This window comes from Capricornis sumatraensis, chromosome 8 (genome assembly GCF_032405125.1).
Source record: "Capricornis sumatraensis isolate serow.1 chromosome 8, serow.2, whole genome shotgun sequence".
Taxonomy (NCBI): Eukaryota; Metazoa; Chordata; class Mammalia; order Artiodactyla; family Bovidae; genus Capricornis; species Capricornis sumatraensis.
This window is the reverse complement of record NC_091076.1, coordinates 75591821-75609065: the sequence shown is the minus strand read 5'-3', so window position 1 is coordinate 75609065 and position 17245 is coordinate 75591821. Positions and strand designations below refer to the sequence as shown.

The 17245-nt window shown below is 40.9% G+C and overlaps 1 protein-coding gene across 2 annotated transcripts in view; it reads right to left on the bottom strand.

Annotated features, from left to right (window-relative positions):
* The window catches only part of KIAA0753 (KIAA0753 ortholog), a 57117-nt gene that overhangs the window by 37777 nt on the left and 2095 nt on the right, over positions 1 to 17245 (bottom strand). For both annotated transcript variants that reach the window (XM_068976372.1, XM_068976373.1), the window contains exons 2-6: positions 10615 to 11239; positions 8698 to 8804; positions 6590 to 6652; positions 5964 to 6179; positions 3764 to 3974 (exon numbers count right to left, since the gene is read on the bottom strand). In XM_068976372.1, the coding sequence (XP_068832473.1) occupies positions 3764 to 3974; positions 5964 to 6179; positions 6590 to 6652; positions 8698 to 8804; positions 10615 to 11239 (1222 nt within the window). The remainder of the gene's footprint in view (positions 1 to 3763; positions 3975 to 5963; positions 6180 to 6589; positions 6653 to 8697; positions 8805 to 10614; positions 11240 to 17245) is intronic.

Below are 17245 nucleotides of genomic sequence, written 5' to 3'. Positions count from 1 at the left end.
TCACAGCTGGTTGTGTAAGCGCCTAATTACTGCCGGGCCCTGGGCTCCCACAGAGGATACGTCATCCAATAAGCACCACACTCATACTGAGCGGAAGGCGGCCCCTGGGTAGAAGGAAGGTGGCAGCATTGGTTCTACCTGCCTACCAATGCAGGGAACAGAATGCCACGGCACAGCAAGTAAATATCTAACAGTGACTAAGGACGTTAGGTTTTGTTACATTCATGATACAGGCAGGGCAGTACACGATGGAGGTGCCCAATAATTAGTGACAGATTGAGAAACTGAACTGATTTATAACTTCAGATCAGTAGAAGAAACAAAATGAAACAAGAACTCGATTAACATAGTAAATTACAACAAAGAAAAAGAAGTGGCAGATCAAAAATAAAAAGGGAGAAAGAAGTCCAAATGTGCCGTTAATCTCAGCAAATGTCAGTAGGTTAAATATAGAACTCTACAACAGGGTTAGAAACACTGACAATGAAGTATTTACAACAGGCATTCTCAAAACAGCAAAGTCGGACCGTACATACAGGGATGTGAAATGTTATTCTCGGTAAATGCCAAATGAGTTGGGTAGATGAAACAATATTTGTATCAAACAAAACAGAACCCAAAGTGAATAACATTAGCGAAACAAATATTTAATAATAATATATAAAATCCACCAAAAAAGATTTATCAGTAAGGAACGCTTATGCATCTAACAGCACGACTTCAAAATGCACTAAACAAAAATGAATACAAATACAATGAGAAATTTCAAAAGTCTTCAAGTCTTTACCATGCCTTTATATCAGTAGTCTAGCGGTCAAGTAAATAAAACCAGAAAACTATAGGAAAAACTATAAGAGAAATAAAGATTGGGAAGGAGAACATAAACCAATGGTTCTATTCATAGATGACATGACTGTATACATTGAAAAACACAAATAATCTGCAGATAATTTACAGAAATAAATTAGCAAGGTTGCTAGATACAAGATCAACACATAAAATCAACTGTGTGTATACCCATAATATATGCTAGAAATTAAATTTTTAAAAAGACATCCTTCACAAGAGCGCTGGAAATAGCAATACCAAAGAATAATTATAACTAAAGACGAACACACACACACATTGTAAGTTACTAAGAGTATTTAAAGACAACTTAAATGAATAGAGGGACATATATCCTGCCTGTGGACTGGGAAATATAATTCTGTAAAGATACCAATTCCCCACCAAAATTTCAATAGGTTGTTTGTTGGGAGTGTTGAGAGAGAGAGGGCAGCGCCGCAACAAATTCTGATCCTAAAATTTCTAAGGAAATACTGAGGGTCACTGCTGACAAAAGCTGACTTAGAGTAACTAAGATAGTATACACTAGCCTAAGAACCTACGATCAGATCAGTGGAAGAGAACAGAGGACCCAGGAAGTGACCCCGACACATGTGGACCCTTAACTTTTAACAAAAGTGACATCGCCACTGTGGGAAAAAGGACAATATTTTCAACGAAGAGTGCTACCTCAAATAGATATCCACCTGGAAGAAAATGAACCTTTTCTAGAAAATAATATACGGCAAAGGGAAAAGCTTTTTTTTTTTCTATTAAGTAATTCTTTATTTTTTTCCCCTGACCAGGGCATTATTGTTGTTCACTCGCTAAATCATGTCTGACTCTTTGTGACCCCATGGATTGTAGCCTGCCAGGCTCCTCTGTCCATGGGATTTCCTAGGCAAGAATACTGGAGTGGGCTGCTATTTCCTTTTCCAGGAAAAGCCTCTTAAACAAGACCCCAAAACAATCTTGAAAAAAAAAAAAAAAACCCTATATAGGAAAAGATTGCTACGTTGGAATTCAGTGAAATTAAGAATTCTGTCCATCAAAAGACACTACAGCAACATTTAAAAGCAAGCCACATCTTATTTCCAAAAGAATATTTACAACACAGGTAATTGGGAAAGGGCCCATATGCAGCATACTCCTACAAAGAACTCAACAAATCAATAAAGAAAAGTGAAAGGAAAAAAGGAACAGAAAATAAGAAAGAGAGAGGGGGAGGCAGAGGGAGGACTAGGAAAGAGACCCGAACTGGACTTCACAAAAGACATGTAGATGGCCAATAAATGTAGGAAATAGTACTCACCATAAATCATCCAGAAAATGTACACTAAGACCACAATGACAGCCTTACACACCAACCAGGTGGCTAGAATTTCTAAAACTAATAACAAGTGCTGACAAGGATGTACAGCAACCATTCTCACAGGCAACTGGTTGGAATATAAAAGATAAAACTACTTTGAAAAAAATCCGTTGAACAAATACATACCCTGATGACCTAATAATAATACTGCTGGGAATAAACCCAACAGAAATAGACACACACATGTACCAAGAGACATATAAAAACAATCACAGTAGTTCTCCTTATAACCACTCCAAACTGGAAAAAACCCAATGACTGTACAGTCCACTTCATTTTATAAAAGGAAAACTGTTGTTGCTTAGTTGCTCTGCTGTGTCCAACTCTTGGCAAACCTTTGGGATTTTTCAGGCAAGAATACTGGGCTGGGTTGCCATTTCCTCCTCGAGGGGATCTTCCCAAACCAAGGATCAAACCCCATCTCCTGTGTTTCCTGCATTACAGGCAGGCTCTTTACCCAATGAGCCATCATATATTCTACTTCAACTAAAATAAGGGAAACCAGCTGATATAATGGCACATTAAAATTTTCAACATTAAAATTTTAAAACTACTCTAAAGTCCTATCAGTATAGATGTGTCAGTTTAACTATGAAGAAAAAAAGAGGACAAGAAAATCTCTCAGCAAAACAGGAACAGAAGAAAATTTCCTTAACTTCATATGCAGATTTGCCAAAACTCAAGAGTCAGCATCATGTGTCAAAATGCATTCCCTTTATACTGGGAAAGGGGGGCGGGGCTGCAAAAGTTAAGCACCTTAAAAGAAAATATTTATGATGTATGTAAAACAGAAAAGGATGAAGATCCAAAATACATAAAGAACTTCTGAAGCAAAGACAGGACCCAGTAGGGAGATGGCAAAGGATATGAACAGACAAATCACAGAAGAGGAAGAAATAAACAAGGCCAAGGAACATGTGAAAGAAAAATCTTCCTCACCAGGAATCAGGGAAATATAAAACAATAAGATATTCAATAACATTTTCCACCAAGAGGCTGGAAATTTTTTATATTTCATTACATACGGTACTTGGTAAGGATATGGGGAAATATATACTGATGGTCAGTGCTAGTTGAAAACATAACTGTACACCCATTTTCAAGGGCAAGTTGGCAGTGTCTGTTTTAAATGAGCAAACCATTTAAGCTTATAATTCTACTTACCAGAATAACAAGAATTTATTTTTTACCTATGTAAAAAAAATCCATTCATATCAACCAAGTATGTGTTTGTGTGTATATGTATACACAGCTATCATTAAAATGTAAATAAACAAACTCAGAAGAGAAAGTTGGCTTTAACTGCCAGCTCTGTAGGAATTTACTTTGGTTAGCCCAGATGCAGGAAAAGGGCATCTTACGTTCTTCCCTCTGCCTCCTCTATGGAAATACTCCAGCCTCCAGCCGAAAGCGGCATCTTGGTTGCTGTTCACTTATCTTAGTTCCAGGGCACTTATTGTTGACCAGACTGAGAAATCCTGACTTCTCCCTCAATGTGGTAACTGTTACAGCCCAGACAATGTCAAGGAATAAAGTATCTTGCAGTAAACACTTTAGGACACATACCAGCGAGGAGCTTCTTTGCCACTGAAGGTCGTCTTGTTTCCTGTGGAAATATCTCCTTTGCTACAAAGGGCTTCCTCTCACTCTTTGGGGATGTGTTTCGCCATCTCTCTAAGGCCCTTCGGCTACCAATGGGAAATCTGCTCCGAATTTCACCAAAACATTTCTTTGCCTTTTTTGGAGACAGTTTCTTTTCCAGGAGAGATTCCAAAGCCTGCCATGAAACAGTCAATCATTCTTAGTTTGTCTCACAGAAGTCTGACTGTTGATCACAAAGCGGAAAATGGGGACCCTGGAAAAATGTGTTGTTAAATGGCCATCTCCAGTTGTTACTGAACCATCACTTACTTTTAAAACTTGGTTATTTAGGACATCCAGTTAATAAAAGGAATTTTGCATGTTCTTTTACATGTTTAGCTCGTGAAAACCAACGATCAAAAAGTAAAAAATATCGCTACTATTAAAGGTATTCAAATTCTAAAATTAAGGATCCCCGTTTAAAAACTAACCACAGTCTTCAGAATATAATCCAATATAATTTACTTCATTAATTTTCAATGAAAACCTCATAAACTTAGACAATCTTTTAAGTGGGCACACAAACTGTAACACACATCTTCATAAACTAAAGGAAACAGCACGTTAATGGCTCTGATCACTCGTCCACCACAGTGCGGGAGATCTGTCCCCGCCAGCCCCCTTTCCTGAGAGAGGCATGTGCTCTAACAAGCACCCACTCACTCATCACCAGGCAGCAAGGGCCCAGTCTCCCATGGTCAGTACATGTTAATGAAAACGGAACACAGCCAGGGACATTTAGTTCAGATGACAGTCAGGAATAAGAACATAAACTGTGGGATAGTGTAGTACACATCAATAAGAGTAAATTTCTTGTGCTACTGAATAGTTTCAAATGTAGGGGAGATGAAGGGTATGTTTAAGAAACATTATGTTAAGGTACTCTTGCCCAAACTTTGGGATAGACACTATATCTCTTGAGATCCTTTCTAGAATGATCAAGCTATGTTCTTCAAATAAAATTGCATTCCTGGGAGGTGGGAGGGGGGGTTCAGGATTGGGAACTCATGTACACCCGTGGCAGATTCATGTCAATGTATGGCAAAGCCAATACAGTATTGTAAAGCAAAATAAAGTAAAAATAAAAGTTAAAAAAAAAAATCAGGAAACAGGAAAAAAAAAATTGCATTCCTGATAGTGATTCCCTATATATAAATGTAAGCAATGTAAATCACAAATATATTTGCTGGATAATGATCAAGGTAGAAAGGGTCTTAAAGATCACCAAGGGGTAGCTAATGGTAGAAATGGTCTGTCACTTGGTCTAGAATTCTTCCCACTACAGCATGCCTGCCTATAGCTAAGTTTACCATTATATATCTCACACCAATATAAAGGCTTCTTTTTCTTTAATCTGTGGGTGAAAATGTGTGGTACAGTGGAAATGACAATGGCATGGGAGTTCGAAGACAGGTGTTTGATTCCCAGCCTTCAAGGGAAGTGTCTGTGTCATGTCCCTGAGCTTTGCTTTTTTTCATATGTAAAATAGTAATAAAACCAACTGCAAATCACAGCAATACAGTAAGGATGAATGGTAGCATTCTCTAAACTTCAGAGAACTATCAAGATTTAAGGACAGACTGTTTTTGCTGTCTTCATCACCAATAAGAACTAAGAACACTATCCATTCCTGACTAGTACACACCAGTTGGGATCTCCAGAAGTCTCTAGCCATAGCACAAGACTTTAGGCTTGCTTCCATATATTTCTGTGCTTCTTTTCAAAAATCTATCTAGATTGCACACTGATATGCTAACCTAACTACTAAACAGTTTTACTGTTTTCCTTTTATATGCTAATACATTCTTTATTAAATGGCATGGTCATGGAATGGAATATTCTGCTTAATTAATGGCCTGGTTATGAGCTGTTTTATGTTCTAGACTTAAGACACCATTTCTCAAAGAAGTAAGATACAATATTGACTAGACTGTAAAAACAATGAAATTAAAATGAAGTGCTCCTTCTGCTCTCTGCAAAGCTTGAATTTACTAGGTACCAGATGAGTCTTGTGTTCTCCATGAACCTCAATGAAATCAGGCAGTGGTGAACATAACCTCCCTGCACATAACCTCCCTGCTTAGAAATAATGCACTTTAAATACAAATCATGGTCAATTTCATACCTCGATCTGTTGCAGGATATCTATCACCACATCAGGGACAGAAGACTCGGCCTCCAGCTTGGCAGAACAGAGAGAGAGCTGGCGGATAAGACTGCCCAGCTCCTTGCACCAAGTAGGAACCGGGTACTCCCCTCCAGCAGTGAACTGAGCGACAAACGTCTGTAAGGCCCGAATTGCTCCTCGATGGGCAGCAGCCAGCCTGGACGCTGCCCATGACTGGCAGTAAACGAGATGCAAGAGTTACTTCAATACTCGGAACGTCTAAATGTTAACCTAACCCTTAACAAACATTTACAGTCAATCTTCCATGTAAGAACGACTTCCATTGTGAAAACTTTTCATAGTAAAGGGAACTATAAAATTTAAAGGTTTCCTAATAACAAAGTGTTTTCCCTCTCATGCTCAACTTCTTATACCAGCTGCAACAACAAACAATCTATTTTCAGAACCTGTTTCTTGGAAGGAGACCCTAGAAGTCAGGATATTTAAGACGCTCACTCCCTAACAAGTTTCTACAAGTGTTGATGATAAGTATCGGTGCAGAGAACCCACACGTGATACCATCAAAGCACTGGACGTGTAGTTTATAAATAATAAGAGTTAAGCATAATTAAATTGCATCCTACCTTCTTAGTGTGTTTAATCTTATGTGGACTCAATTTATCCAATTCTTCCTGGATTTCTTTAACCTGGTTCATAAAGGGGGGGAAAAAATGAAAATCTTTGTACCTTTCCACTGATCTTTTCTGTAGAAAAGGAGGCATCTTATCTTGTCCAAATATAACCATTATTGATTCGAGTCACTTGAAGATGAGAACAGACTCCTCATTCAAGCGCTCCCACAACAGCTACTGGTTCCCAGTCTGAGATGGTGGCTACAGCACAGGCTTCCCTTCCATCCCTTGATTCCCACTGTAAGAGGAATTTAACATAAAGGAAGTGACTCGGGAAAGGTAGGAGGCCACGTAAGGGAGTTTTCAGTGCCGTGCTGCCACAGAATTCAGCTGTTGGACTTTCCTGATGGTCCAGAGGTTGAGAATCCACCTGCTGATGCAGGGTTCGAGCCCTGGTCCTGGAAGATCCCACATGCTGTGGGGCAACAAAGCCCGTGCACCACAACTAGTGACCCTGTGCTCCAGGAGTCCGGGAGCTGCAACTACTGAAGCCCACGCGCCCTGGAGCCCATGCTCCGCAGCACGAGAAGTCACGGCACGAAGAAGCCTGTGCGCTTAGTGTACTCTCTCAGGGCCTAGAGAGCAGGCCCTGCTCACCGCATGGAGAAGCCTGTGTGCAGCAACGAAAAGCCAGCACAACCAAAAAGAAAATAATTAATCAATTATAAAGAAAGAAGTCAGCTTTCACCCTCTTAGTTACAGACAGCCAACCACACCTTTCAAGCAGAGCTCTGACAGGCTAAGATTCGTGTTTCACAACAATCCCTATGACAGCAGTGTAGAGTAAGGACCAAAACAGAAGCCAACAAGAATAAGAACAAAATCTCACTCAGGCATTATCTTTCAATCAAAGAGCCCAGTTTGGGGTTCAAGCAAGAAAGCTAAAATGTGACCTAAGTGACCAGAAATAAGTTTAATGCTTACTAACAAGTAAGACATTAAAATTGAAAAAGTGACGTCACGTAGTCATGTCCGACTCTGCAACCCCATGGACAGCTCCTCTGTCCACAGGATTTTCCAGGCAAGGATACTGGAATGGTTGCCATTTCCTTCTCCAATTAAAGCTGAAACAAACATTTTTAAAAATCTACCTATAATGTAAATAATATAAATGCCTATTCATCAGCCACTACATGTAGCCTGGACAGAGGAGATTGGCATGCTGCAGTCCACGGGGTCGCAAAGAGTTGGACACGACTGAGCAACTGAACAATGACAAAACGCATCCTGAGTGACATTTAACATATTCTTCATTCTTTACTATTTAGTAAAGACAACCAAACTACCTGCTATGTGGTGGTGGTGGTTTAGTTGCTAAGTCGTGTCCGACTCTTGCGACCCCATGGACTGTAGTCTACCAGGCTCCTCTGTCCATGGAATTTTCCAGGCAAGAATACTGGAGTAGATTGCTATTTCCTTCTCCAGGGGATCTTCCCAACCCAGGAATCAAACCCGGGTCTCCTGCATTGCAGGAAGATTCTTTGCCGACTAAGCTATGAGGGAAGCCCTTCTCCAGGGGATCTTCCCAACCCAGGGACTGAACCCAGGTCTCCCACACTGCAAGTAGATTCTTGACCAGCTGAGCCACCAGGGAAGCCCGTCTACTATGTACTAAGCTTCTAATATACAACAAACATGCAATGGATGGGAAACTAACAAAGTCTCTTTCCTCTAAGACTACAAGGTGCGTTACTGGGGACCAAGGATTTCAGGGTAACTGATCCACTTAAACTTGTCTACAAAAATATGTGCTGTATAATAGCACTTTTTTCCTGGGGAAAGGACACTTAGGTTTCAGTAGATCCTCAAGCGTCTGTGACCCCCGAAAAGCAGAAAAAAACAAACAAAACAGTATTTAAAGAGTTTGGCTGTACACACACAGACACATAAAGACGGAGGGCAGAAAGAGGAAGAATTGTTTGTCCACACATTCAGGAAACTTAGACGCACAAACATATCAGAATCCATGTAGGATACGCTGATGCTGATACTTCTGGCACAAAAGGAAAGCACGAATTCCCTGGGAAGGCCACCCCACCCTCATCCCTGGGCCTCCGCACCTGTTGCTGGAGGACATAGAGCATACGGGCAGAACGGACCGCCTGTTCCTGTCTCCTGACCCGGATCCTCCGCTCCTCATCAGGATCCAAAGCTTCTTCCACGCGATCTGAAAATATTTTTCCCCCCAAAGTGGATTATAAACCATACATAAAAGCTGATTAAAAACTTCAATGGCTCACAGAATAATGAGGTTAAAGATCTTTAGTTTTACTAAGAAAAAAAAAATGAGGTTGTCCTAACAAAAAATTTGTTTTCATCAGCCAAGAAACGAGCAAGGGGGCCTGTGTACTTGACTCCGAGATGGAAGAGACAGGAAGGTGTTAATCAAATCCGAATGCTCCGGACAGCCTAGCCCACTGTCATGCAGTTGTTGTTTTTAAGCTATTTATATTGAACCCAAATCTATAATGCTTTCCATTAAAAAAAATAATTTATTGACCTATTTTTATATATAGCAAGATTTCTTTTATACTTTCTTATCCTGAACCCAGAAGAGGAAACCTTTCTCAAACATATTAAGATAGCAAGGGCTAAAATTATTTGCCAAAGCCTTCATCTATTTGTCAGGAAGCAGACCCTTGTACACAATGCTGCTCCGTATTTTCAAACAATTAGTTCAAAGAAATTGTTTCTGGAAGACTACCTGAGCAGCTCTGCTCTAAGGCCCCCTATACAAGGCCCCCTCAGTAGGGTGGCATGCCTCATGGCTTTGCTTCCCCCCATCTCACCCCAGGAGCACGGTTTCTACCACACTGTTCCATGGGGTCATGCTACAGACCACCACTGAGCAAAGTCAGGAGAAATGAGCCAAAACACTTCCGTTACTGTGATGTAGGAATGTTTTTGACTTGTTCATATTACACAACATATTCTTTATGAAGACCCACCAGAGAAATCTTCCAACCTCTATACCTGGCATAATTTTCTCCTTGTGCAATTTTTTGTTTCTTTGTAAATTCTCTAACTGATCACATTTTCCTCTTTAGCAGACTCTGTGGAAGCTTAGAAACGAATCTTTTCCCCATTCCTAATAAGTCTTATTTTGTACTTTCCTTTTTTTTCCCCATGCCAAAATACCTTCATTTACATAGTTTTGTTCTATTTTGTTCAATCTGTTTCTGTACCGTACCTTAAAATTCATTATGTAACGTGCATATGCATACATTACTTGACTTTAAAACGCAAAAGATCATCATAGACTCTACTATCCTGGCACAGTAGCTCCTTTTGATGCCAACTCCCTATGCCTTGCAGTCTGAAAGCTAGGCTTGACTCCCCTGCTTCTCAGCTATGGTAACCCCAAATTTTCCATGTGCAACCAATCTTCTACTCTCCAGGAAAATGCAAGGGCGTAGAGAACAGTGAAAGATTGTAGAAAACAATATGAGAGAATTCTATACCTTCCTTTCTACCCTGCGGTCAGATATCTCATACATACATCTGTAGCTCCCTACCACTGCGGCATACTCATCTAAACATTGCCCAACTTAGAACTGTTTTTATCTAGAATATACATGTTTTATATAATGTTCTTTTCTGAACAAATTAAAAATAACTTTTCCAGAAGGACTTCTGGATTCAGAAGCAAAACATTATAGGATAATTGGCACTCAGGCGCCAGAAGACAGCAGGTACTATGATTACTAGGTGGGACCCTCAGTCATTCAACTCACCTAGCACAGCCTAAGGAAAAGGAGCTGTTCTAGGTGCCTCGGCTGGAAAGAGATGCTAGGGCAAACTCTTCAGAAAAAAAGACACTGGTCAAACTCAAAATTCATCTGTCTTGTCATGAATGCTCATTCCAGCGACAGAAGGACAGAAAGGGAAGTGATGAGGGGCAGGGGTCCTGAAGAATGTATTTGGCCTCTACCCTCTTGGAGCATTTTTTTCAAAGTCAAGAGTCCAATTTGTCTCACCTCTTTTAGCTACTTCTTCAATTTTACGGACACAACTGCTCAATTCTTTCTGGAGTCGCTGAACTTCCAGCAGGCATTTGTGTTCACATAGGCTTTTGTGGTCATCTATCCTGGAATGTGGCTGAAGCCCGGGATCATGCGTGGGTGGAGAATTTGGCGCAGGAAGACCTGATTGTCCTGGATGAGATGTGTACAGGTATACCTTGGCGCCTGAGCTGGAAATCTCTACTTTGGACGGCTGGTGGCTGCCATGACAGGCTTCCCGACTCCTTGATTCCTCTCTTTCCACCCCAAGGTCAGGCGTTTTATGCTGAGAGCGTCCACAGTTCCGAAAGACACGGGGTTGACTTCTGAGGTGATGCTCTTTTCTGTGTTCCTCTAACTGTCTTCGTTTTACATCTCTTTTGGCCAGATGAACTGCATAGCTAAGTCTCTCTTCTGATACAACAGAAAATGAAACAGAGCTGCTCAGGCCGGGACCATCTCTAAAACCCAAATCTCTACAGTGGTAAGACTCATTGTATGAGTGCTTCAGTTTCTCAATTTTAATTCCATGTGGGCAAGAGTATTGGGTTGCCAAGTTGCTTGAATGTGTAGGAACATTCCTATTAAACTGCAGCTGGTTCTTTAAAAAATAAATAAAGAAAAGCAAACACATGTTAGAAAAATACCATATTGCATAGCTGACATATGTCTACAATCAAGTTTCTAACATTTCACCCACACTATTATTAGTGCTTACGAGGTATTTATTTTCCTGTTGCACTGAAAGAACTGGCCACTCTCACACCCTTGAATTGATCACATACGCCTGGTTTTATCCTACAGTCATCTGCTGCTGCTGCTGCTAAGTCGCTTCAGTCGTGTCCAACTCTGTGCGACCCCATGGACTACAGCCCACCAGGCTCCTCTGTCCACGTGATTCTCCAGGAAAGAATACCACAGTAGGTTGCCATTTCCTACTCCAGCACATCTTCCCTACCCAGGGATCAAACCTGCACTTCCTACACCTACACCACCGTTCAAAAGAGGAGAAAGTTCATGAGAAAGTACAAATGCACCTGATCATCTGTGCAAAAAGAAACACAAGGAAGAAAAATCAAAGATCCCAACCCAAGGATCAAACCCGTGTCCCTTCTGTCTCCTGCACTGGCAGGTGGGTTCTTTACCACTGGTGCCACCTGGGAAGCTCTCAGAAATCACTGAGTCCCTTCTGGTTACTAGTAGCATACTATGATCCTCCTCACAAAGTCAACCCAGAAAGCTTCAAGCAAAACCAGTAAGTTCCTCAACTGCCCAGTGGTGGACTTCTGCCCTGTGTCAAAATGTCAGGTTCCAGTAAGTGAACAACACAGTTCATCACAAGTGTTCCTGAAAATTGTTCCACAGATGTACCACCCAGAATCTAAGCCAATGACAATACTTCTTCAGGTCTTCCTGAGACTTTTTATCTGGTGGTTGGACCACATCTTTTATCCTGCACCTAAGTGCATCTTGCTCTAAATAGTCCACTTACACCTTTCCATGCAGGTTTAAGATTTTGTAGGTTATTATCATGATAGATGGGGCTTCCCTGGTGGCTCAGTGGTAAAGAATCCACCTGCCACTGCAGGAGATGCAGGTTCAGTCCTTGGGTCAGGAAGATCCCCTGGAGAAGGAAAAGGCAGCCTACTCCACTATTCTTACCTGGGAAATCCATGCAGAGGAGCCTGGCAGGCTATAGTCCATGGGGTCGCAAAAGAGTCAGACACAGCTTAGCGACTAAACATCATCATCATCATCATAGACACAGGTTTTGTTTTTCACTTAATAAACATAGGCATGCTTCCATCCTCCCACAAGTTTTATTATTTTTCATAGTTGCATTTTTCAAAATCCAATGAATGGCCTTTTCATGCTTATCCTAACTATAATCTTATTATTAAAGATTGAGATTGTTTCAGGTTTTCCAATAATAGAAATATTAGTTCAATTAATATTCCCATGCATTTAGTTTTTTCCTCTTTGCAAAATATTTCCCGAGGATAAATTATCTGTTCTGGGATTACTATGTCAAAGGGAGCAAATCATTCTGTGGCTTTCGACCTGTCCATGTCTGTGGCAGGTCACCAGCCTTGGAAGATTCTGCCAGCAGGCTTGGCAAAGCCTGTATGAAGATGTCTTATTCGTGGAGATGGCCTCCCCAACTCTCACAGTACACACGATAATGTGTGTTTATATAATCATGTACATGAAGAGTCAGTTTAAAATAAACCCAGTGCAAGAAAACTGAAGGAAAGAATTTTAGGGAAAAGAAGTAGAGATTATGAGAGGGGGAAAAAAAAAGTTACCATCTGGAAAGTGCACAGAATGAGGAACAGCACTTGGAACTTGTGGGCTTATTAGAGAAATCCTTCCCCCCAGAGTAAAAAATGACCTAAAATACCTAGGGGATTTGATATATATACTAAAGTAAATAAACAAAGAGTGAATTGCTATTTAACCTGGGGGTAGAGAAAGGCTTTCCAACTATAACTCAAAATCTATGTGTAATGAAACAGTGATAAATTTTATTACTTCAAGTAAAAATTTTAAAAACAACTTGTTTTTTACGGTTAAAAAAGAACACCATCTGGAAAGAACTGGAAAAATATCTGCAAATACAAAGGGCTCCCATTTATAAAGAAATCTTAAAAACTGAGGTGAAAAAAAAGATCAAAACTCAGTAGAAAATGGTAAAAACACATGAACAATTAACAACAAAAAAAAAAGATAGAAATATGACCCTTAAATGCATGAAATGTTGGTCAGGCTCATAAAAATACTAAGTGAAAACACACTGAGACAGCAACAGAGCAGCAAAATCAAGAGACACAACACAAGCTGCTGGCAGGGCTGTGGGAAGACAGGCCTGCTCACAGGGTCCCCGTGGGAGTACAGGTCCCAGGGACGGGACTCTGGCAACAGTGAATAAAACCACACGTGCATTTGCCTTCTGACCTCGCAGTCTCACTTCCAGAAATATATTCTGAAGATATATCCCCAACAATACATACGCACAGGGTATACATGTGTTGTTTTCAACTGCAAAGCACTGAAACCGATCTAAATGCCCACGTAAAAGCATGTCTCAGTCTATGGTACACCCATGCAGAGAAGTACCATGAAGATGTAAAGAAGAATGAGGAAGATGTGCAAGAACCCATGGGTAGGGATTTCTCAGGCATGCTAGTCAGTGCAAAAAAGAGTATCTGTAATATGTGCGTGCATGTGTGCTCAGTCGTGTCCAGCTGCTTGCAACCCCATGGACTGTAGTGCACCAGGCTCCTCTGTCCATGGGATTCTCCAGGTAAGAACACTGGAGTGCGTTGCAATTTCCTTCTCCAGGGGATCTTCCTGACCCAGGGATCGAACCCATGCCTCCTGAACCTCTTGCATTGGCAGGCCACCCTTCAAAAGAGGGGAGAGATAGTTCATGAGAAAGTACACATGCAGCTGATTATTTGTGCAAAAGGAAACATAGGGAAGAAGAATCAAATAACAATAAGATAAAGTATCTACAGGGTATGGGGAGGAATTGGGTGGAAAGGACAGAGGGAATGGTTGGGGATGGGGGGGTAATATTTCACTGAATGTTCTTTTCTGCATAGATTTGTTTGGAATCACGTTAATGTTTCACATACACTGGAGAGAAAGGAAGGAAAAGAGAGGGGAGAAAGGGAAAGAGATAATAAACAAAATTCAAAAGGATGAAGGAAAACACTAAAAATGAATACTAACAGAAACCAATGAAGCAAATTGAAGTTCAAAAGACTAACACAACCACACTAAAAAGTGAGGGTTAAAAAAAAAAAAATCAACCCAATCAACTTTGGAACATAGCATTTGGACTATCTGCCCTCAGGCTAAAGACAACAAGTTCTCTAAACAAATACTGAACTCTAATCTGTAGTGTTATTTTCCTTTGCAGAGGCATGGGTCGAATTTTCAAACAGTTTTGTACATTCTAGGATTAAGCAAATGAGTACACACACTGTGGGTAACTGGGAACTGGTTTTATACTCTTGAATATGGGAGTTACATATGGGAAATGTTGGACTGGATTGGCGATACCTATGTGCATTCAGAGGGTTTTAATATAGACAGATAGGCAGACAGACAGGCAGGCAGACACAGAGAAAGGAGGGAAAGAAGGGAGTAAGAGAGAGGAGAGGGGAAGGAAGGAGGGGAGGATGCAGATATGAGTGCAGAGCTGCATATGAATTGTGTTCAGGCACACGAGTGTACACAGCTATTTCCCACCTCTGTCCTAGGGGACAGCACAGGACGAAACACTGACATCCAAGAACCAACGCGCATACCCAGTACCTAGACACTGACTCCTAAAACTCATTCACCACCAAAGGGATGAAGGCTCCCTTCAAGAGTGGCTGGGAAGGGGCAAAATACTCTGAGCCTGGCATTATCTCTTTATACCAAAAAGTGGTCAAAGGCTGACGGCAACGTGAAAAGGACACTGGAATCAACTTGAAGTGACTCTCACTTCACTGACCAAATCAGAGACCGTTTGAATATCATATTGAATTAAGTAAAATGCTAAAAGTATCCTCTGATATAAGTAAATCACCACTTGTCAATTGTCATAATAAAAAACTGATTCAGGCAAAAGTCATCAATGAATGCTAAAAGCAAATGAACTCTGGGAAGTAAATGGATATTAACATGGTCTCAAAGACAGAAACTTCCAATTACAAAAGGTAAAAGAATAACTTTACAATGGAAAACTTGGCAGACACCACCTTAATTAAACAATAAAAGGGAACATGGTCAGTAATGGGAATGAGTCGACCTATGTACCTCCTGAGGTGATGCACTAAGAAGAACTCAGCATCACTTCGGTGGTTTTCCCACCACGGGTGCACAACCTGAATGTAACTATGAGAAAATTTCAGACAAACCCAAATTGAGGGGAAATCCTCAAATAACAGGTCTGCATTTTTCAAAAATGTCAATGTCATGAAATACAGACTCAGAAATCATTCAGATTAAAGAAAACTAAAGCAATGTAACAAAAGTCATGATTTTGGATTTTCTTTCACTATTAAGGACATTATTGAAACAACTAACAAAATCTCAGTGAGATCTGTAGATGACACGATAGCATCATTTTAACGATAATTTCCTGATTTTGATCACTATACCATGAGCTATTTCAAATCCTGAAACATGATGCTGTGAAAGTGCTGCACTCAATAGGCCAGCAAATTTGGAAAACTCAGCAGTGGCCACAGGACTGGAAAAGGTCAGTTTTCATTCCAATCCCAAAGAAAGGCAATGCCAAAGAATGCTCAAACTACCACACAATTGCACTCATCTCACATGCTAGTAAAGTAATCCTCAAAATTCTCCAAGCCAGGCTTCAGCAATGTGAACTGGGAACTTCCTGATGTTAAAGCTGGCTTTAGAAAAGGCAGAGGAACCAGAGATCAAATTGCCAACATCTGCTGGATCATCGAAAAAGCAAGAGAGTTCCAGAAAAACATCTATTTCTGCTTTATTGACTATGCCAAACCCTTTGACTGTGTAGATCACAATAAACTGTGGAAAATTCTTCAAGAGACGGGAATTCCAGACCACCTGACCTGCCTCTTGAGAAACCTATATGCAGGTCAGGAGGGAACAGTTAGAACTGGACAAGAAACAACAGACTGGTTCCAAATAGGAAAAGGAGTACGTCAAGGCTGTATACTGTCACCCTGCTTATTTAACTTCTGTGCAGAGTACATCATGAGAAACACTGGGCTAGAAGAAGCACAAGCTGGAATCAAGACTGCCAGGAGAAATATCAATAACCTCAGATATGCAGATGACACCACCCTTATGGCATAAAGTGAAGAGGAACTGAAAAGCCTCTTGATGAAAGCGAAAGAGGAAAGTGAAAAAGTTGGCTTAAAGCTCAACATTCAGAAAATGAAGATCATGGCATCTGGTCCCATCACTTCATGGGAAATAGAAGGGGAAACAATGGAAACAGTGTCAGACTTTATTTTGGGGGGCTCCAAAATCACTGCAGATGGTGACTGCAGCCATGAAATTGAAAGATGCTTACTCCTTGGAAGGAAAGTTATGACCAACCTAGATAGCATATTCAAAAGCAGAGACATTACTTTGCCGACTAAGGTCCATCTAGTCAAGGCTATGGTTTTTCCAGTGGTCATGTATGGGTGTGAGAGTTGAACTGTGAAGAAAGTTGAGCGCCAAAGAATTGATACTTTTCAACTGTGGTGTTGGAGAAGACTCTTGAGAGTTTCTTGGATTGCAAGGAGATCCAACCAGTCCATTCTAAAGGAGATCAGCCCTGGGATTTCTTTGGAAGGAATGATGCTAAAGCTGAAGCTCCAGTACTTTGGCCACCTCATGCGAAGAGTTGACTCATTGGAAAAGACTCTGATGGTGGGAGGGATTGGGGGCAGGAGGAAAAGGGGACGACCGAGGATGAGATGGCTGGATGGCATCACTGACTCAATGGATGTGAGTCTGAGTGAACCCTAGGAGTTGGTGATGGACAGGGAGGCCTGGCGTGCTGCAATTCATGGGGTCACAAAGAGACATGACTGAGCGACTGAACTGAACCATGATTATACAAGCACAA